General features: G+C 31.5%; 3 protein-coding genes across 5 annotated transcripts; 2 read left to right on the top strand and 1 right to left on the bottom strand.

The window, feature by feature from the left end:
- The first annotated feature begins 7,462 nt into the window (after positions 1 to 7,462).
- Positions 7,463 to 12,304, top strand: LOC140968827 (NEDD8-conjugating enzyme Ubc12-like). Of its 2 annotated transcripts, none has more exons than XM_073429948.1 (6): positions 7,463 to 7,620; positions 10,234 to 10,347; positions 11,315 to 11,423; positions 11,567 to 11,645; positions 11,755 to 11,871; positions 11,955 to 12,304. In XM_073429948.1, exons 2-6 carry the CDS (start codon positions 10,239 to 10,241, stop codon positions 12,090 to 12,092), a joined length of 552 nt encoding a protein of 183 aa, XP_073286049.1. In that variant the 5' UTR covers positions 7,463 to 7,620; positions 10,234 to 10,238; the 3' UTR covers positions 12,093 to 12,304. The 2 variants fall into 2 exon arrangements, with proteins under 2 accessions (XP_073286049.1, XP_073286050.1); XM_073429949.1 differs by lacking the exon at positions 7,463 to 7,620 and adding an exon at positions 7,986 to 8,220.
- A 1,354-nt stretch (positions 12,305 to 13,658) lies between these two features.
- Positions 13,659 to 19,555, top strand: LOC140968784 (lysophospholipid acyltransferase LPEAT1-like). 2 transcript variants are annotated; one of them, XM_073429891.1, is made up of 9 exons: positions 13,659 to 14,297; positions 15,490 to 15,609; positions 15,714 to 15,751; positions 16,176 to 16,240; positions 16,636 to 16,704; positions 17,789 to 17,922; positions 18,281 to 18,421; positions 19,117 to 19,180; positions 19,521 to 19,555. In XM_073429891.1, exons 1-9 carry the CDS (start codon positions 13,788 to 13,790, stop codon positions 19,538 to 19,540), a joined length of 1,161 nt encoding a protein of 386 aa, XP_073285992.1. In that variant the 5' UTR covers positions 13,659 to 13,787; the 3' UTR covers positions 19,541 to 19,555. The 2 variants fall into 2 exon arrangements, with proteins under 2 accessions (XP_073285992.1, XP_073285991.1); XM_073429890.1 differs by lacking the exon at positions 19,521 to 19,555 and having other exon boundaries at positions 13,662 to 14,297; positions 19,117 to 19,515.
- Positions 19,556 to 23,098: 3,543 nt separating this feature from the next.
- LOC140968674 (ricin B-like lectin R40G3) lies at positions 23,099 to 25,228 on the bottom strand. Its single transcript, XM_073429707.1, has 4 exons — positions 24,674 to 25,228; positions 24,454 to 24,576; positions 23,472 to 23,700; positions 23,099 to 23,330 (listed from the first exon to the last, which is right to left on the bottom strand). Coding segments are annotated over exons 1-4 (801 nt in total). The 5' UTR covers positions 25,121 to 25,228; the 3' UTR covers positions 23,099 to 23,328.
- Positions 25,229 to 25,551: the final 323 nt, after the last annotated feature.

A 25,551-nucleotide genomic window follows, 5' to 3' on the forward strand; every position in this document is an offset into this window, starting at 1 on the left:
ATTCGTTGTTACATGACACGGGTCTGTAATAAAATTATACCAAATGACGAGTTTTGAATATATGTGTATACATTCTTTAATATGCAATATTTTCAAGAAAATGTTCCGAAAATAATATAAATAAAATTACCAAATATTAATTATGATCTCAACAACGTCAAACAAATCGGAGTTGGGAGAATTTTCACCCAGATATTTATGCCATCTTGCATGGAATAGCTAGCAATAAAGACAACACCATGTGAGATGCATAGTGGAGATCGATGGGATATATTTTCAGTGGGAACATATAGAATGGGGAGTTTTAATTAGAGGTTGGCTGGTCGGTTTTAATTCACTACAGTAGTTTCTGAACCGCAATGAATATTTAATGGGTGGGGATAAGCAATTGGATGGTCGTTCCAAGTGAAAATCTTGCATAATTTTGTGGAATAAAATGAACATTTAATCTTTTTTTTTTCCTTTGTGATTTTTGTTCTTTAGGTTTGTAAATTTTTTTTTAATCTTGTATTTTTCTTCTCTTTTTTTTGGGGGCAAATTTATTCTTTTTTTTATAAAATCTGAAACACAGATGTGATATTACACACGTCAATGTCAGGTCACGCAACGTCACTATCATTCTCCACATTATATATCTGCATACAAACCGAATGATGTCTGACATTGACTTACAAGAAATTTCCTTGAAACATAATATTGATTGAATTGAACGCTCAAGAAACACCCTAAATCGATCTTTGGATTTCTATTTTCAAATATCTCATTAGTTGTTTGGTTGTTTAATCAAAGGCAACTAATGGAGAATCAAAAGAAAAGGGAGGTGTGACAAAAGAAGCTCAATCATTGTTTGGGCATATGATTTGTTCTGCCCTCTCATAATTGGTCCTTACTGTTTCGACTTGCTTTCCATTGATCTATTTGATGTTGGGCCAGGAAGTTCCTGTTTTTGTCCAGCGAATAATCATGTTCGAATTAGGTCTTATTCTCATCTCAAAATATATATATTCGAATATGTAATTGACAATCTCAAGTCTATTGAAAATTCTAACTTTTATGGATAAATCTGTCTGTGTGTAGGTTCTCGAAAGAAATTAAGTAAATATAATGCTTGATTTTGGTTCCAATTTTTGCATCGTGGGGTGAAATTTCTTTAATTGGTAATACTTGGGTTTGAACTCGTTCTCGGAGAGATTTATCGAACCCGGATCTACACTTAATAGAAATAAACCGATGTTTCAGCCATAATACAAGGGCGGGCCAGAGAAATTGATTGAGCCCAAATTCATGTTGCCAATGTTTTCATATTACAGAATTTTGCAAATAAAAAAACGTGAGATTGACCCCAACAACCCTTGTTAGCCAATTAAGCCTACTAAAACAATTAAAATTCTGACTGGTATATCAACACTAGGCAGTGGATCTAAACAAGTGTTCTTAATGAATTTTAAATTTGATATAATCGATGTCTAAGACATCAAACGATACGAATGATGAGATATTAATTGATGATAAATCTTTCTTCCATTCGACGTTTGACTCAAATTCAACAAATGATTAGATTTATAAATCATTATCTTATATTATGCATCTTTCATCATTTCATCAGTCAAACGATAAATAATAAGAGTAAATCATTTTACTATCATAACCTGTAAGTCATCCAATATTCTAAACATGCAAAGATCTGCCTCTGACCTTCAAGTAACTTTAAACATATCAAACGGAAAGAATTTGGATGGATGATAATTAAAAGCGAAATGTTGAAGAAATTGAGGATTTGGAAATGGATATGGGGTAAGTGCATGCGTTGGTTGAGTTCTCTTGTCATATTTTTGAACGAATACCCACGTCCATTGCTTGATGTAGGGGTCTGTCTGTGTGACAAAAACATTTCTCAAACTCCGACACATGCAACTTGACACCTATACAGGCTGGCAACAAGCATTTTTAAAACATCTAGATAAAATAAAAATGAATGATTGATTAATATCTTATTAACGCAACCAAACGATCCTTGAAACAACTTTTGATGGATAACAAACTTATAAAATGGATCGTAAAGTATGTATGAACATAGATATACTAGCAATGCAATGATATGACATCGTATATTAATTAATATTTATTGACATGACAATCACATATTAATAATATTATTTTTTAGTACACTTAATTAAATTATGTAAGCTTTGTGTCGGTATAAATTATAGTGTTTTTTTTAAAAATATTATAAAATAAAAAATTCATTATAAAAATGTTGCAAAGTGAGAAGGTTTATAAAACTATTACAATCTGAGATTCACTGCTGCGGATTCAGAGTTATTTAAAAAAAATTTAAAAAAAAAAAAGAAAAAGGAAGTGAGGCACGGATTCAAAGAATCCGTGACAGAGTGTCACGGATTCTAAGAATCCGTGTCCACTTTAAATAAATGCTTTTCTCCTTCAAACAACATGTATTCCCCTTCCATTTCATCTACCGAAAATATTTGTTCCTCGGATTCATTCTCGCAACTTATTTCCTTCGTCCGATTCATATGCGCAAAATCCATCTTTCCTACTTCGACCTTGTATTAATATTATTTTTTGATTTTATCATCCTTTTCATTTGAAGATATATCAAGAGGTAATGTTTAATTTCGTTGATAATATTATAATTATATATTAAGAAGTAATATTTTCTTTTGTGTAATTTTTTTGATAATACTTGTCATTTATTTCAGATATTAGCACCGTCCGTTGATATTATTACAAGTTCCGTATAATTACATCTGAGAAGGTAATTTAAGTAATTTTTTAAATATTTTGTTTGTATTATTTATATTATATTAATGTAATTATAATTTTGTTCACTAACATTATATGATTAAGTATAATTTAGTTAAATAGTATATTTTTAATATTAATCGCGATTTTAAAAAATAGTTGGAATATTAAAAAAATAATAAATATGATATTGTGAATTTTGAAATATTTCAAGGTTAATATTTTTAATGTAATTAATTTAATTTAATATAAGAATGAGTTAATATTATTGTACTTAATATTAGCAGTTATGATATCAAAAAGAACTTACATTGCCGAACATATCAGGTTTAATTTTCACTTATATATTTTTAAAACAGTTTAATATAAGATGCACGAGTTTAAAACAGTTCAATAATAAATATAATGAACAAAAATAACAACGTTACCTCTTAAGATTTGCTCGTATGAAATAAATTATTAATCAACGAACAGACGGAAATATTGACGTTGCGCAAAATAAAAATACCGAAGACGGAAGAATATGTCACCGATGATCCAACAAATTGAAATGCCGAGAACAACCAACAAATCGTCGAATGAAAATACCGAATGGAATGATCGGGGAAGGTGCAAATAAATTAAACAAATTAAGATCTTCATGTTCTTCTTCAAAATATGAAAATAATGGCTTTATCTCATTATTAAAAAAGTACATTATTTATACTAATGACATTAAATATTTACCTATCTCATTATTAAAAAAGTACATTATTTATATTGTCTTTAGTAGTTCTCTAAAAAAAAATAAATAAACAGAAAAAAAAAATTTTCAAAATTGTTTTACTACATATAAAATTTGTTACTAAAAAATTGTCTTTAGTAGTTATAATTATTGATTTTTTATATTAATTTATAAATTTATTATATTAACAATTTTAATAATTAAGAGTATAAAAAAATTTAAAAAGAATAAAAAAATAAACAGAAACAAATGAAAAATTTACAAGATAAATTTATATTTTTCAAAATTGTTTTACTACATATAAAATTTTTGTCACCTTAAAACTTAATTTAATTACTAAAATAAGACTTTTAAGTAAATTAATTCAAAATATATCATTGAATAAAAATATATTAGTATTGTTATTATAATAATTATTATTAATATTAAAATTAATTCAAAATATATCATTGAATAAAAATATATTATTATTATTATTATTATTATTATTATTATTATTTTAATATATACATGTACTGTCGAGACGTGCAATTTTGAAATAATTATAAAGAATCATTAATATTATTATTTTTTTAAAAAGGTAACTACATGTAACGCCTACCAAATAGGCGTGTTACATTAATTTTACAATTATATTTTTCTTATCTTTATTTTATTAGATTATTATAATTAACACGTTAAAAAGTGAAAAAGTCTCTAATATTAATTCATTCTCATATTTACATACTATAATATAATTACATTTTAAATACGAACTTTGAAAATGACACACCATAATGATACAGACGACCACAAGAGTTTTTTAATAAAAATTTCTTTCTGTAAATTTAAAATGACAAACCATAAAAACCCTCATTTCTCAAATGTACCTCTTGATTATTATTAAATGACATCCTATTCTTTTCGTGTAAGGAGATGACTTTAAAATCTGCACATTTAAATATCGTAAATACCTTTTCTGTCTGCTTCTTTATGGCTTGTTTACTATGATTTTTATATATAGTTTTTTTGATAAAATAAAAAATTTGGTCAAAAAATCACAATATCATATTTATCATATGATACAGAATTCTTTCCAAAAAATACTAACCTTGAAATATTTTCAAAAATCACAATATCATATTTATTATTTTTTTAATATTCCAACTATTTTTTAATATCGTGATTAATATTAAAAATACTATTTAACTAAATTATACTTAATCATATAATGTTAGTGAACAAAATTATAATTACATTTATATAATATAAATAATACAAACAAAATATTAAAAAAATTACTCAAATTACCTTCTTAGACGTAATTATACGGAACTTGTAATAATATCAACGGACGATGCTAATATCTGAAATAAATGACAAGTATTATAAAAAATATTACACAAAAAAAATATTACTTCTTAATATATAATTATAATATTATCAAAAAAATTAAACATTACCTCTTGATATCTCTTCAAATTAAATGGATGATAAAATCAACAAATAATATTAATACAAGATCGAAGTAGAAAAGATGGATTTTGCTCAAATGAATCGGATGAAAGAAATAAGTTGCGAGAATGAATACAAGGAACAAATATTTTCGGCGGATGAAATGGAAGGGGAATACACGCTATTTCCGTGCCCCACTTCCTTTTTCTTTTTCTTTTTTAAAAAAAAAAAATTAAAAAAAGTTAGAATCTTGTTAAATCCGCAGCAGCAAAACACGGATTACGGCTGTCCCTTTTTTGATTTTTTAAATTTTTTTTAAAAAAACTATGAATCCGCAGCAGAAACATTCGGATTATTATACTTTTGTAAACAATCTCAAGTTGCAACATTTTTATAATTAGTTTATTAATTTATAATATTTTTTAAAAAAAACCTAAATTATATGGGCCAAAAATAAATGGTTGTGGAAATAACGTTAAATTAAGAGATTTATTATTTAGTAAAATTAAATTAAAACCACATCTTGCGAGCGCGCCGACTATCCCATGGTTGTACGGCAAGATTTTTTTCTTATCTACGAAATCTTCTGAAACCGACCGGCTCATTGTGTGAACCGAATCCGGTTCGTCATCGCGACGTGACCCTAGCTAGACGAGTATCTCTGAAGCTAGCTCCGTCGTCGAAACGTCGCCATGTAACTCTTTGAGTTATCTTCACCGGCGGCGAGTCCTCTAGACGTGCTATGGAATAAGAATAAATCCTTCAGCCTCCATTTCTTGTGGCTTTCCGAACATAAACTTGACGATGGGGACGACATTCTCACACTGTCCAACTGCTGCCATTTCTCGTTATCTTCCCATGCATACTTGGTGACTCTACACCGAGAAAGCGATCGAGACGCCTTTCTGCTCGACGATTTCTGAAAATTTAAGCTTTGTTCTCTTCTTCTGGCGTCCCACACCTCCGATTTAGTGGCGTTCCGGGCGGCGATTTCAAAAGGGTCGACGGATTCTTTATTCTTATAGCGCGGAGACAATGCGCCATGTATCATCTTCCTAGTTAGTAGAAGCTGCAGCAACGAAGTTACTCGGCGGGAGTACATGCAGGCAAGGTGGTGGCTTCAGAGACTTGATCACGCCGCCATTAAAGAGTTCTTCCGCCGAAAGGGAAACCGTTTCCGATTCCAATTTACCCACAGAAAATGCGAATTCAAAATCGCCGTTATTCGACTGTGACTTGAGAGTGCCGGGTTTTTCTTCCCATCCAAAGGGCACGGAGGAACGGCCACTGTCGAGATCATCGATTACTGTATCATAGAATTGATCAGACAGGTTAGAAGGGCTGGGTGGAGCACTGAAATAGATTTCCTCAGAACGAGTCGTCACCTTCATTTGCCTGCAGTTTTCTGGATTTGTGAATACAGATCGTTGCAGATGACAGCGAATTATTCTGCTGAAATTTAAATAATCAATCTGATCTAAATCTAAATGAGAAGAGCTGATAAAGCGACGAAACGTAGCGGGTGCAGCCAGCAAATATTGTGGACTTGTTGGCTGTTGGACGCTGTATTTGTGTTGTGAAGTCGACAGATCGTCTCAAAGTTTGGAATCAGGATACAAATTTAATAAGCCACCACAATTAATTTCTCATTACGTCCTAATTATTTAAATTTATTTTATTTTTCGTTGTTTCAAATATATAATCTAATTTTTATATTTAAATTTTTTTTTTTTTTGCTTTTTAACTAATATTTCAATACTAACTAATAAATCTTAAAAAACGTACAACATTTTGTCCTTGTAATAATAGCACTTAACACGAGTCTTATATAAATAGTTATTCTTATGGAAAAAAACATTATTAAACATAAAAAACAAAAACAAAAAAAAGCCGCTATTAGGAGGTATTAGTGGTTATATTTATTGTCTTTAATTGTTATTAATTTTCATATTTACCAGCAATTCGATGTTTCTGTCCACTGTATTTAGTCGACTTCTTTTCATTTTCTTCAATGTTTTCTGGTTTGGTAATTTACATAGACAAATTATTTAATACTGATATAATTAAGACATTTAAATTTTTATTACACCCATTTTATAAATACTTATTTGCGGATATTATTAATTTTATTTTTTAAAATTTAATTGTGTGTGTATATATATATATATATATATAGTCATTTTAAAAAAAATGCATATAAAATATGAAATCCCAACAATTAAAATAACTATGAATGATTTTTTTATTAAAAATAATAATAATAACATTGTTACCAAAGGGTTCAATATGTGATGCCAGAAACCAGTTTATATAATAATAATAATAATAATAATAATAATAATAATAATAATAATAATAATAATAATTCCCGTAATTCCAATGATCGATACCTTATTGTCAATATAATAAAAATTGGTGGGCTGAGAAAAAAACAAAGAGCATCAATTAATATTTATTTTATTCAGATACAAATCATATAATATAATGACAAAAACGGTTGAATTTCTTACATAATTCCATCAATAATTCAAATATCTATTCTAATCTAATATAATAAATATAGAAACAAAAAAAAAAAGCTTTTTCCCAAAAGTATACTGGCTTTCTGCTTCCTTTCTCAGATTCTCCATTTTTTTCTCCCGACAATTTTGTTAAGAGAGAAAGCTCCGAAACGCCCCGATCAACATTTCATCAAACAGGTATAAATTTTTTTTCCTCTTAATTTTATGCGCAGATACTCGTTTCTTTGTATTACAAGTGCTGTATATGCGTAGATTTTCCCATGTATGCAGATGAATTTGGTTATTGTCAAATCGTTCAATTTGTTAGCTCTAATTCTTTTATTTTTTATTACTGCTTTATTTTGAGCTGTTTTTTGACTTGATTATTGTCATTTCTCCAATTATTTTGAAGTTTTTTTTTAAATTCGGGTAATTTGAGGTTGAGTTAATTGCATGATGATGCGATTTATTTCAGGCGAGGTACTGTAATTATGGATATGTGTGGTTTAATTATTTATTTTTTCTTGTTGGTGTAACATATTATTTGATTAAATTTGGTGTGCTCGGTGAATCGGTGATGTTTCCCGAAATTTTCTATGGGATTCGATTTGCCCTTTCTTAAATAATGCGAAGGTGTTTTACGAAATATTTGGGTCACGGTTGTGAGGTTGTCCGTCAAAAGCTATGACCTTTAAGTTAAAGGATGGTGAAGTCGAGAAAAATGGGATGGCAGTCGGTATAAATTTAATTTGCAGAGTTTGGCTTCAAGATTCATTCATCACCGGAAGAGAGCAAATGGTATAGCAGGGCTCTTTGTTGTCCCCTTACTTTCCTTTGTCGTTCTCTTTTTTCTTTTTCATCTGCGGTGGGTACTTGGCATAGATGCCATGGAATAGGATGACCGTTGCATATTGTGGACTTCGGATTGGGGCAGAGGAGTTATTGGGTACGATTGGAAAACTGAAAAGTTAGGTTCTTTAAGTGTGAGAGAAGGTGGTACTGGCTACTACACCGACTCTCTTATGCTTAGCTACCTCTCTCCTTATTCCAATAACTGTGATTTTGTGCTAAGTTTCCATCCAACTTATCTTTCATGCTGCTCTCAACTTGTTCTATTGGTTGGGATACGGTCTGTGTCTGTTTGGTGGCTTTGAGTGGATGTTTCTCCTCGCTGTGTTTTCATGTACTTTCTTCTTCTTTTAAAATCAATTATCTCACTTATAAAGTGCCAATAAACATACTCTTATGCACATTATCAAGGTTCAATTTCCCAATCACATCTGCAAAACATAACCAAACACATAATGGGAAGCCACTTTCAAATCTTTCGAGCTGTAAATAATAGTAAACACCACCAGAATTTTAGATTCAGACGTATTTTATTCCCAGGTTTCTTCAGAGTATTGTGGTTCTCGTTCTTCTGTATAGAATCATTAAAATGTTATCATCTTCTGCAGTTATGCGAAGTTAAAGAATCAAAATTTTGAGTTTATTAACTCTTGTTCGCTTCATGGTTGATCTTTACTTTACAGTGATCATTCTCACATTTTGTTGTAATTTGCCTGCAGATTCCAATATTTTTAACTTTGAAACAATCTCATTGCTATTGCCTTGAGATCCAACTCAATTATTTTAATTCACATACACCAAATGTGCAATAGTTTCTATGATGGTCTATGAGTAGAAAGTTTCTACAGATAATTTATATCCTTGGCTTCATAGTTGATCTGGGCAAGAGAGCTTAACAGTAAGAAACAATTAAACAAACTACTGCAGAGGTCAATAAGTCTGAAAGAGAGAAAGCAAACTACGAAAAAAATGGCATCACGGTTTGAACCGATTCTCTCATTCCTTTTATATACTACATTTTTTACTCACACAGTGTTACACTCGCACAGACATAATGTTTCAGATAAGATAGTGTGGTTTTTGGTTAATATTTGAACAAGTAGTGGACTAAAAGTATTTTCTGCTCATTTCTTTTCTCATTAAATGGTTGAAGTTGTATCTAAAGTTATTAAATTTGCTACTTCGCATGTTAAATACTTAAATCTATTAGTAGATTGTTTTTTTTTTCTGCAATGACACCCTTCGTTTCCCGCTCTCTTTTTGTTCATGATATTTTTTAGTTCACAATTCTCGCTTTTTATGTTCTTAACCAATGTCCAATAGCAATCTGGATAGCTTGTTTCTATTATTGATGGTTGGTATATGACTCACCTGGAACAGGTGGAAACTTTATTTTATACATATGTGTGACTGTCATTTTAGTTATTGTAGTAAAATCAATTTATTTGTGTGTTTGCATAAATCATTAACATCTATCATATTATCAGTATGTTAAACCCGAGGGTGGAATTTAGCAACTGTTCCAGCTGCAAGGATGGAGCCTAGACCCGAGGCTCTGTTGGGAAGTGCAAAAAATTATAAATTATATTTTTGGTGGGGTCGAAAGTAAATTTTGGATATGTTTTTAGTAAACAAATAACTTAATATAAAGGCAAAAAAAATGAAAACTTTGGAAGTTGAGGGGGTTCAAGTCATTGAACTTTCCCTTGGCCTTCATTGTAAATCTGGGCCCTTGTTTTTTGTTGTTTCCGTCTTTCAGTGCTTCTCTGCTACAGTGTACATTTATAACTTTAGTATCAGTGGCAAGTTCTTTACTATCATCCTGACATGGTATGCCATTATCATGGATCAATTTTTCTGATGAAAATTGTACTTGTTAAATGGATAGTTTAAGTATGCCAGTTGTTTGACAAATGGCTGTTCGATAATCTGTTAAACTTTGTATCATGTGTTGTCATACAGGAACAATGATTAAGTTGTTCAAAGTAAAGGAAAAGCAAAGAGAACTTGCTGAAAATGCCAATGGAAAGCCTCCAGTCAAGAAGCAAAGTGCTGGAGAATTACGTTTGCACAAAGGTTTTTTTCTATTTTCAGTGATGATAAAATTTTGGGCTACTCTTTATGTTTCCTGAAAAAACATACGTTTATCACCAATGATTTTTAGTTTTCATTCCAAAACATTCTTGTAAATAAATAGATATTGCATTTTGTGATTTATCCAGTTATCACCATTGGTCATCGCTGTAAATATTTATTGACTGGTTTGCTTATTTGAACAAGTTATATGCTCTAGCTTGCATGGAGTTGGATATTTGGGTAAATAGTTTCTAATAACGTGGTAGGAAAGGTTATCTAACCACTTTTTATTGTTATATAATCTTGCTCTCAATTGGGATTGCCATGAACATTTTATTTTTAGAATTCTTCAGTCTTCTTCATCATGGCACATTAAATGACAACATGAGTCAAATATCCATTTCCAGTTGTGATTTCATGTACGCAGAATCATTTGAAACAGCTTTCTTATTTTGTAAAGAAGTTTCATTTTTAGCCTCAGATGTCGCCATCACTTGACTTATTTCCAAGTGATAGAAATGTTTAATGGCTTCCTGAGGAATTGGCTTCTCTCCTTAAAGACTTGTTGTTAGATGCTATGCAGTTACACTATGACTTTCAAATGTCCGTATAATTTAATAGCTACAACAGTTATCTCAGATGTTTCTAGAAAATTTACTCTGTGTGGACAGAAGTATCCTTGTCACTGATTTTGAGTTAGTCATCAATCGAAACATGAGATTAGAGAAATGTTTTCCATTTTGTTTCAAGGATTACAGGAAAAAACTTCGTACATTCTTATGAATTATGATAACAGGACTTTAAATCATTAGAAGGCATAGTCTTTGAATATGCATGTTGGTTGTAAGTGATGCAATGATAAAGTTAAAAGAAATCAGTATAACATTTTCCTTGTTCGTCCGTTAAGCTTATTGAATTTGTTTACCAAGTAACATTAACTTCTTGTATTGCACCTGTGTTGATGTAGACATCAGCGAACTAAATCTGCCGAAAACATGTACCATATCCTTCCCTAATGGCAAGGATGACCTCATGAACTTTGAAGTTACCATTCGACCTGATGAAGGATATTATCTGTAAGTACTTTATTTTTTGATCCAGCTTTATGCGTAAAAATGTGGAAGCACAAATTACAGCCATGAAATTATTCATGATGTTACTCTTTTGTATGTTTTCATTACTGTTTCCATATCCACTGACGATAGTACCTTGTGATCAGGAATGGGACATTTGTTTTCTCTTTCCAAATTTCTTCCATTTATCCTCACGAAGCACCAAAGGTCAAATGCAAGACAAAGGTAGCGAATGCCCAAGTTTTACATCTAATGCCGTCCAATAATGTGTTGTGAAATCCTGTCGTGTCTCAATAATAGAACATGTAACCAAAACTATTCATGTTCACTGCAGGTATATCATCCGAACATTGACTTGGAAGGAAACGTCTGCCTAAACATTCTCCGAGAAGATTGGAAACCTGTGCTAAACATAAACACCATAATTTATGGATTGTATCACCTTTTTACGGTACTCTTATCTCTTCTATTAATAAAACTCTATTTTTGTGACTAAGTTTGAATTATCTCTTACTGTTGGTTCTGCTTTTGCAGGAACCAAATCACGAGGATCCTCTCAATCATGATGCTGCTGCAGTATTGAGAGATAACCCAAAATTGTTTGAATCCAATGTGAGAAGGGCGATGACTGGCGGTTTCGTAGGACAAACTTTCTTCCCTCGGTGCATATAGTACATGAAAGTTGTTCCTACGACAAGGCCAGATATCTGCAATCTAGTCTTTCTGCTACAGATATGAATTGATTTTCAAATTTATCCGAAATGCAGAGAGCTTCTGTAAGTCAATATGCTTTTTTTAGCTTATTTACTGCGAAAGATATTGAACACTAAAACTCTGTATGACAATTGTGGACTGCTGTTTGTTTCATGGTTCTGTTATTGACATCTACGTATCTCTCCCTTAGAATTGCTTGAACTGATTTGAATGTAAGCTTTTTTTATGGATGAATTTTAAATAATTTTATCGTGTTAAAAAAAAATTGAAGGGTGTGGATTTTAAATTTTGGCAACATTCAAAATCGTGTCAAGAAAATATATCGATTTCAAATCCCGCAGCTCCTCTTTTCACCCGGAAGTACTGGTTTTTATTTATTACCCACGAGGCATTTAATTAATAATATAATATAAAATTACATTACAAACATTCGGTGATGAGGCGTGTAGGATGGAAGAAAATCAATATTTTTTAAAAAAAAATGTTTAACTTCATAATAATTTTAATCTTCAAATACACAAAGTTTTAAAAAAATTAAATATAAACATAACTAATTTTTTCGTATGTAATAATATTAAACAAAATAATTAAGCTTATAAACCTTAAGAACAAAACTGGGTTGGGTAATTAGTAAAACAAGGACCAATTAACTATGGTGTTTAAGGGTCATAACAGTGTTTTAGGTTTTTGAATATCCATGCAATTCCCTAATATTATACGATATTATATCGTAGCTACGATATGTGTACAACATATCTAGTTAAAATATTTATCGAAATATAATAATTTTTGTTATTTTCAAATTAACATTTTTCATTTTTTTATTAGGATTAATAAGTTATCTAAAAATTTGAAAATATAGATAAAAATTTGATTGAATTTAAAATTATAGATAAATAAAAGTATAATTATAATTTTAAATATTTTTTCACCTAATTAGTTAAAAAAATTTAGTTAATAATAAGATATATATTTTTAATATAATCGAGGTGTTAGACCGAATAATTTATCTACAAATATAGTATTATTGAGATATCATAACCCAAGTTGATGGGCCGGCCCGAATTTTACTTTAATCAGTCCAATTAGCGTCGTTATTCAAGCCAATAAACGCTAAGCTCGCAAAACTCACCAATAATCTAGAAATATCAAACACACTCTTATATTCTGAATACTCATTAATTTAGCTATTAAAATCTTGAATGTTTCCACATCCGACATGTACTACTTTAACTTCAAAGTGGTTTTGGGTTGCCGGACAGTCTCCGACGTCTCTAATTTTAATAATAAAACAATAGTCGACACTTGGATATTTTTTGAATCCGGATCTTATCATTTTGAATAATATTATTTGTTGGATAAGTCCACACACAGTGGAATTGAATTATAGAATGATGATATCCGTGATGAGGGGAGGCAAATTCGATCAACCCATTCAGATAATGATAGGATCGTTGACCCGAGATCCGCCAACACTTACAAAAACCCGGAAGTTATCGTGATCGGGAAATCGGGTCCAACGCAGACATTTCTTTTATCGGATCTACAAAATAAAACCGATATTAAAGAAACTGCACACCAAAAAGCTTAGAATAAAATAACAATGGCTACCCATTAACTACCAAATTAGCATGTTTCGGAAAAAAAAAATATATGTATAAAATGGAGTCGGAGCTTAAAATCATTTCTCCTGAGCCAATTGAACTGCAACCGGAACCTGTCATATCCGTCGGCGACGACCGCCCACTCCTTAAATCCGAGCCAAATTTTACCCAAACACACATCCTGAGCACTGAAGAGTTGGAGAAAAAGTATGCCGCTTATGTGCGGCACGATGTGTACGGGACAATGGGGAGGGGCGAACTACCCTGGACCGAGAAAATTTTGCTTGCGTTGGGACTGGTTTTATTGGTTCCTTTGAGAGTGCTAGCTGGAATGGCGATTTTGGTGATTTATTACGTGATTTGTAGGGTTTGTACGGCGTTTTTGGCTCCCAACAGGGAGGATGAGCAGGAGGATTACGCCCACATGGGGGGTTGGCGAAGGGCTGTGATTATGCAGAGTGGGAGATTTTTTGCGAGGTCTCTGCTATTTGTTTTTGGATTCTATAGGATTTGTGAAAAAAGTACGTGTAATCAGGTTGATGGGCAGTTAAACCATGAGGTACTCGTTTCATGCTGTTAAGTGATTTGGTTTTCCTTGGAGAGTATAAAATGAGGATGTATAGGAAATTTCTTTTTGTTGTTGGACTTGGGTTGCATTAGAAACATTAGAGACTTGTTTTATAATGTGTTTTGTTCTTCATGATTGATTAATTCATTATTAATATGAACTTTTTGTCCGATGAGTTGGGATCGGATCATTTGCTAACATTTATGGGTGTGAGCAAGCATGTTTGGACGTATACCTGAGGATGTTGTGTTTTATTTTCTGGATACGGGCTTATCCATAATAGGATAAATTTGCATTGCATGACCCCTATTTGGTGTTGAATGAATTTGTTTTAGTTGCATTAAGTCAGTTGTAATATCCGTGTTGCAAATAGAGAAAATCATTGAGTGGCAAAACCTAACCAACCTTTCTAATAACAGAAATACAGAATGAAACAGTTGACTCACACAGTACATAGAAGAATTGAGTAAATCTGGTAAGTTGGGTATTCGTTTTCCATTGTGGGGGTACTAGATTGATCGATGATATCATGTCGATGGGGAACAGTTAACGCAACGAAACATTGAAAAATTATAAGTGCCGCATTGGTAGCATGCGAATCACATTTGAGGAAGGGAGAATCATGCAGCTTGAACTTGTTTCCTCTAGATATATACGTGGAGGTTGTTGACTGATTGATTATCTCATTTCTTACCCACCAGAAATATTTTTGTGTTGGTTTTTGGTTTGGAGGAAGTTTCATTTTTGTTACTTATATTGTCTATATAAAGTAAGAGTAGGAATGTCAGTGTCTGATGTTTTGGGATATAATGTTGAAGAGGGTTTGAGATGTCAATGTTTTGGCTGATTGGGTCTTTCTAACACAAATGTACCATAGAAATGATAGTTTGTCTAACATTTTTGTAACTCACCTTTCTGGAGATCATACCGTTTTAGGAATTTGCGATAAATAATGTTTCATTAATGACAAACACATGCCGGTGTCATTTTTCCTGATTAATAAATATTCTTATGGCAACACTATTTTTAATGTGTCGTTGCTTGAGTTCAACTTGTGGTACTATTTTTGTCATGGTTAATGTTTGATAGAGATATTATTCATAAGAACTTGGAGAATATTTGGCTTTTTTGTGTCTGTTTAAAGTCTACTGATTTATGCCTCATGCTTCTTCTTACCCTTCAGACGGTAACGAGGGATCAAAAGGATGACTTTGAAAGGCCTGGGGCCATCGTATCAAATCATGTATCTTATATTGATATTCTATACCACTTGTCTTCCTCTTTCCCAAGCTTCGTTGCGAAGGTTCGTAAATCAGGACAGTGGTTTGAACATCATCGCATAATGTAATTTGACACATTCCTTCATTTTCTCACCTTTTCTTGGTGTTCTTAATTGTGTAACTGAAGAGGTCTGTGGCCAAACTTCCTCTCGTTGGTCTTATCAGGTTGGTCCACTTGATCTTTTAGCTGTTATGCAAATTGAAGAATCATGGATCGATCCTTTTCATCTGCGTATATTTGATCGCATTTATTGGTAAAATAAAGTGAAAATTGTAGTTACCTGTTTAGTTTTTGGATTTGAAAGTACAAATGAAATTAGTGATGAAATCAGTTATCGCCTTATCGGTAGTCTTGCATAAAACATGCCATGTATCTCATAATACTGGAGCTTAAACTTTCTTTTGTTTCTACGTTGACTTCCATATCATTATTTTCTGCAAGATTTGGTTTCTTGTGTTTAAACGCTGGCATATTGAAGCTCCCATAATTGTCCCATGATGTGAACATTTTTTCCTGATTATGCATTACACATTACACATTTTCATTGTACAACCGATGCTTCAACTCTTATCATCTTTTCTATTACAGCAAGTGTCTTGGTTGTGTCTATGTACAGAGAGAGTTGAAATCATCAGACTCCAAGGGCGTCTCAGGTATTATTTTCTGTTTAATTTTGAACATTTTAGTTATGTCACAAAGTCGATGTTTGAAAAAGAGTGTGCAGGAAGTTCAAAATAAAATTATTTGGCTGTATCAATTAATATTGATTTTGGGACAATCAAACTTAAGTGAAGAAAAAGACAAGTTTATCTGGAGACATAGACTGTTATCTTCCATTAGATTTCTCTTACTGACATTGGGTAGTGAACAATTTCCACATTCGATGGCCAGAATTACAAGACCGATTACTACCAACTGATGAAATGCATCCTAAAGAATACTCATGACATATAATCCCATCTGAGCTCCTCTTATTTTTCCCCTAGTGTCTGAACTTCTTGCAGTCAAATGTTTTTTTTTCTCGTTTTTAGACATTTGTTATTTGCAGGTATTGTAAATGAAAGGATTTGGGAAGCTCATCAGAATGAGTTTGCTCCAAAGATTATGCTTTTTCCAGGTTCTATTTTTTATGCTGTTGCCAGCCTCTGTTTTTAATCTCTTCCCACGTGATGTCTATCCTCTAACTAATCTCGTGTCTATCCACCTGCTGTATTCTTATTTATGATTACATGGGCATCAAGACTTGTGACGGAGTCAGAAATTTGGCTCTGCCCGGGCTAGAATTTTAAACTCTGAAATCTTTTAATATTTTAAATTGATCTACTCTGGCTAATATCATATTATTCCAAAATTATACAAAATTTACATATAAATTTTTTTAAAAAAAATTGGGCCACCCGTCCTAAAGCCCGGGTATACAAGCATGTAGCTCCGCCACTGATCAAGACTATCTTCGGGTCACGGATTTGTTTCTGAAAATATGTGAATCTTGAAAAACCGTTTTTGTTGAATTTTAATGCCCCAAGCATGGTTGTAAAATCTATTGGCTCATAAGAGGAATCCCAAATTTTCAACTGCTATTGTTGTGAAGCATGGATGATGGATTGGGTAGTAGATTTTAATCCTCGTTACCTATGTCAGCCAATCCCTACATAACTAAGGTTATTCGAAATAGATTTCTCGATGCACTTACAGGATTGTTGCAAAACAAACCATAGAGAAAAATTTCTCAAAACACAATTTTTTCTAGACTCCTTAATTTTATGTTAGTCGCACAACCTTGTGTATAGATTTTATTTTTGATGCTGTACATTTGAAATTAATAGTGAACTTGTGTTTGGCATATTCATGTCATGCATTGGAATTTTGTATTTGTATGATTTTCTATGCTCATAACGACTTGTTGGAAGGAAGTTTTTGATATTTGCATTTGGGGATCACTATATTCATTCAATGTGCTAGCCAGATAAAACAGCTTGGATGTTAAATGCTCTAATTATCTGTCTGGGGTGGAACTTTGCATTGAATCTCCAAAAGTAGTGACTCATGCCTTGTAAATGTGGCAGACCATGTCTCTACTTTTTAATCGCATGAACTTTTGATGAAACCCACATCTATGTCAAGCCAGAAAGACTGTTTATGCCTGTATTGTTACTGCATTCTATAAATATCTAATTGTAATTTATTTTGGCCTTTAACAGAAGGTACAACTACAAATGGAGGCTACATCCTTCCATTTAAATCTGGCGCATTTTTGGCAAAAGCTCCTGTACTTCCGGTTATATTAAGATATCCGTACCAGAGATTTAGTCCTGCATGGGACAGTATTTCAGGGGTGAGTTCTGTTTTGGAATTTTTGTTGTCATTTCTTTCCTTGAATCCAGGTTTTGTTTTCTTCTCACACTTTTGTTGGTTGACTTCCCTTCGTCTAAATTTTACTGGGAAAGTAGATTGATTTTTGCTTTTTTCGAGCGTTTCTTTGGCTCTCCCTTAATTATGCAGATTCCATGGAAGGAGCTTTCTGTTCAGATAGGAACATAATAAAACAACCTAAAGAGAGGAACTTTATTGCTCGTGTTTGATTGTTATGCTTGATTTGTCACAGCAATTTGTATGCAATTTAGGATTACCTTTTGTTAGCTCACTCAGTTCTATGACTCTTGCAAATGCTGATTCAATATAACCTCGCGCAGGTTCGCCACTTGATTTTTCTTCTCTGTCAGTTTGTAAATTACATTGAAGTGATGCGATTACCTGTTTATCAACCCTCAGAACAAGAAAAGGAAGATCCAAAGCTTTATGCTGAGAATGTGCGAAAGCTAATGGCTCGTGAGGTACTTATATTTCAGTCTCTGATTTTTTTTAGCTCTTAAAATGTACAATCATTATTATATTCTCCTAGATTTATTAATTCCCCCTTCCCTCACTTCCCCCGAGACTTACTTTGTTGCAATTTATTTTCTCAATCCAAAAGGTTTATCTTTTTTTTACTACGATCTCCGGATGTTCAGTTGGTGGTGTAAATATTGCAATGTCAATGCTGGTTTCAATTTCATTGTGCATATTGTGCAAAGATGACTGTTTTTAAACTTGCGAAATACATACTCTAATTGATACTGGCAACTATATTGCACAATCTGAACTTGGCATTTTCTGACTTTTGGCTATTTGCGTTAATACTTGATATAAATTAAAAGTGTGTTTGGATCGACGGGTTTGATTTGAGGTATGAGTTTGGATGAACGAATTCCAGAGTATTTGAATAATTAAGGATTTAAATCCGCCATTGTGATAAAAAAAAAATTATACCGTAGGTAGCAAATTTCAAATCCATGAATTTGAAGATTATCCGAACAAGTTCAGTGGATTGCAACTAACGATTTAGAACTATCTACCCTCAAATCATTTCATCCTAACACTGTAGAAAGAAATAGAAAAGGAGGAATATGGGGAACCACCATACGACTGGTGCTTGGGTACTAGAGGCAAAATATCTCATTTGATGTTGCTCTTCGTTGTTGTGATGCAGGGTAATTTGATTCTTTCAGATATCGGCCTGGCAGAGAAACGTGCTTATCATGCTGCTCTAAATGGTAATATTAGCATGCCTACTGTTTTGCATCAGAAAGACGATTGATAATTTCATGGCCTGGCTCTCAAAAGTTATGTAGTCCATCTTGGTCTTGGATACCTATTTTGCGCGGTGCACCATTTTAAACATAGGAACCATATGGGTGGTTTTTCACCCCTGGAAACTAGAGCATATTACTTTCCTATAATAGTTATGTAAATCATATTCAATAAATGCAGAGTCATGAATAACCCTTTATTTAACATTTCTGTATAATTTGGTATTTGGAATCAAGATTCTGCTTTATATCATTTTCTGCATGGTTAGTTAATCTGAGAGATCTCTCTTTGGTGTTCCTGCAGGTTTGTTTTGTCAACAATAGTCCGGGTTTGCCANACGAAACACCTCCCCAAAAAATATGGCATGATTTAAATGCAGATAAATGTGGTGGAAGAGATCATTGATTGACCATTTAGTTCTGAATGGTCTGTCAGGGTACTGCTGCAACTTGATGGGATATTTTTTGTAGACGTAGTGTGCAGTTTAGTTTAACAGGTCCCGGAAGCTGATATATAAAGGACAATGGCGGATCTATGGACTACCTTGTCATTGAATTTTAATGCCGAGAGTACTAATTTTTAGGCAAGGGCTTTTCTTTATATAATCGGTTGCATAATTTTTTAATATTTTATTCTTGGAACATTTAGAGTCAGTAGTATAAGGTATAATAACCTAAAAATCAATCAAATTATGAATTTTATAAATGCATGAATCATAATTTATATAAGTGAATCATATTAATGACAAATAATTATTAATTTAAAATATTTGTGATTAACTCATCAAAATATTATCAAAACTAATGAAATAATAAAATTGATACTAAAATATAACATGTAATATTCAATTTAAATATTATTTAACTTCTTACAAAATTTTTATACATTTTGCTTTTAGAATTATATATCGTAGATAAATTAATTTTCATATACATTATTTAATGAAAAATAATAATTTTTTAAAAAGTATATAATCAATATTTTTCATTAAGCCTTCAGATAACTTTCTGCTGAGTGCGTGCTTGATGATCGATGACGTTTATGATCTTTGATTGCGCTCAAATTCTTTAAGTATGCAGGCTTGAAGATAATCACACTGTTGAAAGCTTGATAATTATGTATCGCGTTGTTGTTTTTCTAGCATACTTCCAGCTCTTCTTATATAAGCTGTCATTCCAACGGTCGGAAAGAGATGAGTAACGTAAACATGTAATACTTCAAGCTCTTCTTATATAACCTATTCTTATTTTTATGTGTTTAGTGATTGTATATGTATGTACATTGGACATTTCAAATTATATGTTTTCTATGATCCATTTTTTAATATCAAATAGATCGTAGTATTGAACATTTGAAATTATTTGTTATTTAGGTTTTAAAGTTGTATCATAGTCAAATTATATGTAATATTTTTTTCACTTATTTGGCTGTTGATTTTTTCCTTAAAATTTCATAAATAGTAATATATATATAAAATTAATAATCAAAAGATCACATAATAGCAAATTTCATGTATTGAATTTATAAATTTTTCTGAGATAATTTTTTTTACAAAATTGCTTCTATTATTCATTTTTAAATATCAAATAAAATGGTCAGAAAAAATGTGAGACGATGAAACTAATTGTTTAACATTTTTGCCTTAAATTTATATATTATGAGAGCTGATTTTGGAACTTGAGTCAAAAAAAGATTTTAGTTCTGATTTTTGTTTAACTGTTTTTGAAAACCATGGTCGGGGTATAACTTTAGACCCTTAACNTTCTGAGATAATTTTTTTTACAAAATTGCTTCTATTATTCATTTTTAAATATCAAATAAAATGGTCAGAAAAAATGTGAGACGATGAAACTAATTGTTTAACATTTTTGTCTTAAATTTATATATTATGAGAGCTGATTTTGGAACTTAAGTCAAAAAAAGATTTTAGTTCTGATTTTTGTTTCACTGTTTTTGAAAACCATGGTCGGGGTATAACTTTAGACCCTTAATGCCTAAATCTTAAACATTCTTTGTAGATGTTTTCAATACTACCGAATTTTGTTTATCGAATTTATAATTTGTGTGATATATAATTTTTTGAAAAATAAAAGTTCTACTAAAATCTTTAACTTTCTTAACTCTCTGAATTTTTCTATGAGATTCATATTTTATGATATTATTAATATATTAACATTCATAATTATTGATATAAATTCTACTAAATAATTTATTAAACTCTTTATTTTCAACTCTTAGTTAAAAAATATAAAATATATTAGTATTAAATTTCATATTATTATATTATTATATATTTATCATGTAATTGTACTATTGCATATATAAATTTTTTTCTTATATCTTCTTGTGATACTATAATTTATTATTTAATTTGAAATTACACTAAAATATAATTAAAAATTACATTAAAATCATAAAATAGCATATAGAGAGAAAATTAAAAGGATAAAATATTTAAAGGTAGTATAAAGATGGATTATTTGAGAAATTTAATATAGGAGTTACATTTTATTCTTGAAGTGATATAAGTTACTACAATCAATATATATTGTTGTGATAATTCATTAGCATTTGTTAGACTATTAATTATATATTATGTGGAATAATTAGGCTATTAATTAATTATAAATTAGGTGGAATAAATAAAAATTTTTGATATTTCATTTTTAGTCTTACGACAATTAGAAATTTACATATATATCTTTATTGAATTTTTGGATTTGTATTGATGTGGAGATCATTTTTATTTTTTGACAATTGAAAAACATGACCAATGATCTACACTTTTTTAGGTATATAGATAAAAAAAATATTTTTATTATCAAACATATATTCATTTTTAATACATAGATTTCCCATAAATTGTGTAGAAAATTTCCATGCAAATCTAAAAATACACAATTTAAGGGTTAGTAGAAAATTTACAATGAAAAACTTTGCTATTCTTTTTACACTTTTATAAGTATAATAGTTATAAATATATATTCTTTTAAATTTTTTTAATGGAAAAAATATATATTTTTAAAAAATCTATTATTTTAATATTTTTTCTAAGAATTATGTAAGAAGAAAATATTATTTTTCTAATGTATTTTTTATTATCGAATATCTATTCAATATTTATGTAATATTATTTTCAAAATTTCTTATTTTACAATTTTCTATTAAAAAAGATAAAAACACTATTATCCTCATGTATTTAATGAGTTCAAAAAAAATAAATACATCAATTAAATAAATAATCAATACATTACAAATTCAATTATTTAAAAAAAAATTATTTTACAATTTTCTATTAAAAAAATAAAAACACTATGATCCTCATGTATTTAATGAGTTCAAAAAAATAAGGCAAAAACTTGTGTGAGACGGTCTTACGGATCGTATTTGTGAAACGGATCTCTTATTTGGGTTATCCATGAAAAAATATTACTTTTTATGCTAAGAGTTATTTTTTATTGTGAATATGAATAGGGTTGACCCCTCTCACAAATTAAGATCCATGAGACGGTCTCAAATGAGACCGACTGAAAAAATAAATAACCAATACATTACAAATTCAATATCCCAAATTTGTCCCTAAATTTTATATACTTGTTCCACCCATGCCCATGCAATTAATACAAATGTCCATGCAATTAATACAAACAATGCATAGTTTTGGGACAATGTAGTAAAATCACAATGCAAAAACTTTGCCCTTCATCCACACTTTTATAGGTATATAGATATATAGATTATGTGTGAAATATAGCTCAAATTTGCATTTCACCAACGTGTATCTTACCATTATCTGATGTTAAAACTTGAATTTGCCATATCTTACACCCACATACATGATACAACAACAAACTCATGCATTACACACATACACACTTGATACAACAACGTCACTTACAAAACACAAAGGATTCATAAAATGCGCATTACAGCTTATTACAAATACAAGGATCCAGCGTAGAATTTAAGGCACTAAAGCCACACTCAGGCCGGTTGTAGAAACACCCGTTATTATTGACAACACACGACACTATATGACACAGCTGCCACCTCTCCCAAACACCGGAATATAACCAAACGGACTTCAATGATAACAGCCCACAGGCATTCATCCTACACCATACAGAAACGAGGCCAGATTTCTTATAATGGATCAACACGTTTCAGAACAATTTCAATTTGATCATATCAAAGAAATTCAAGAGAGTGGGGATTGTTTGATTTTTCATGTGTCAGTGTTGAGACATCACTTACAGTGGGGGGTGATGTTCCAGCGTTGATTGTCACCCTTTTTCCATTCCCAAAGAACAATTATGGTGCCATCATGGACACCGCCATGATTTTCATCGCCATTGAAGGCATCTACATTCAGCTTAATGTTATTAACCATCCTTATTGTTCGGTAGCCATCCCCCAAGTCTCTGCTTTCAGTCCACAAAATGGATTCATCAACAGTATCAGGATCGTAAGGAGTTAACTGGACCTGGCAGAGAAAACCCATGGTCAAACAGAACCAAAACATTAAAAATATTAATGTCATATTTTCATTCTTTGTTTTTTTCTTTCAGTTTTTCAATTGTATTGATATATAGGTGGTAGTGCTTAAAAAATGATCACATACTTTTTTTAAATATAAATTTGCAGATCTTTTAAAACACTTAGCATTTCCTTGATATATGAATTTTCCCCTACATCCCGTGACAACATTGATTATTACTAAATCACATGAATCCCATACGAGGTCCACACGTTTAAGAACTAGATCTCATCTCAATTCTTAAATGTTCAAAACCAAGCTCTTACAAGCAGATTTCAATAGTGATTGCAGCTCAAAAGACAATCATCTTAGAAGGATATACGAAGAAGGTGACAAGCACATGGATTGATTAACATGAAATCTTTGGTGAAGTAACTAAGAAGATGACATATGTATCCTGATATTGAGCTCCCTTACTATGTCGGATAAACATTAATGGCGGATACAGAAATATCCATAATTTATAAATTTTAACGTTAAAGTAAACAAAAATATCAGTCGAATAAACTCAAATATTTGATATCAAGTAAGATTTAAGTAAATTAACGCATCAGCAACCTCAACCACTGTGCCCAACAGATTTTTAACTTGCAATCAGCAAAAATATAATCGTAAGAGTAATAATAATAAATCACAAACAATAAATTAAAAATCTTTTACACATTGTAAATAATCAGAAAAGTGTATATTTGAACATACTGGATGGGTAGCACCAATTGCGTGCTTCAACGCCTGTCCAGTGGCTTTGTTAATCAAAGCAAAGCTGGGAAATCCTTCTTCGTCTTTCACTTTAGTGCTGTACTTCTCCTCTTTGATCCAGTGCTGCAATCAGTAATACAATTTACCACAATTAAAGCCTGAAATACAGACATACACTCGCACAAAAATCAAGATTTTCACTAAAGAAAAATAAACGCACCTGAAGAGGATCTGATGGATCGGAAGGAGCAAGAATAACTTTTCCATCACGAATGGTCAAAGAGAAGTTAGTCTCCGCCTTGCTATACACCTTAACAGAGGGTTTTCCAGCGGTCCCTCCAGCCCCGTGGTGGGGGGTATGGTGGTGATCGGATGACGGGAAGTGGGGCATATGATGGTGGTGTTGGTGCCGATCATCCGCGGCCTCGAAGGGTGGTGGATCGTAACCATGGGAAGCGGGTGGAGGCGGACGACTGTATGAATCCGGCCCACCATCATGCGAGGTGTGATAAACTTCAGACGACTCATTATACCGAGGCGGCGGCTCATTCAGACCGTAAAACGGAGGAGGTGGCTCGTCCCCGTAAAGTGGAGGCGGCGGGTAGTCTTGTTCTTCTTCTTCTTCTCTCCTGTGCCGACCGTGGTGGTGTCCGTGGGGGAAATCCATGTTATTCAACGGGCAGACGAAAGCAAATTATTGGTTTACTGAAGAAGATTGAACGTAGAAATGCAAGAATTTATGGATGATTGGAGGAGTGGAGGATTGGTGACACGCGCTGCAGTGTGAGTGGTTATTAATTGCACAGATCAATCAATAATTTAACTGGGAATCAGAGTCTTTTTGGGATATGTCGTGTTACGCGCCATCTGTCAGGACACGCTTCCTTCAATAACTTATTTCAGAAGATTAGATACAGTGAGTTGTACTATTTTCTCTTAATTAATTAGGTACTTGACTTCTGAATTCTGCCGACAAAATTTATTAATAGTTCTTGATTTTTAAATTTATATATAAACAATAAGCATATACACCTTAATAACAATTAACAAATCATTTCTCATGTACTATTTTCCGAACTTTTTTCAATTAAATGCAAT

The sequence above is a fragment of the Primulina huaijiensis genome, unplaced genomic scaffold (assembly GCF_012295235.1).
Source record: "Primulina huaijiensis isolate GDHJ02 unplaced genomic scaffold, ASM1229523v2 scaffold37775, whole genome shotgun sequence".
Classification (NCBI taxonomy): Eukaryota; Viridiplantae; Streptophyta; class Magnoliopsida; order Lamiales; family Gesneriaceae; genus Primulina; species Primulina huaijiensis.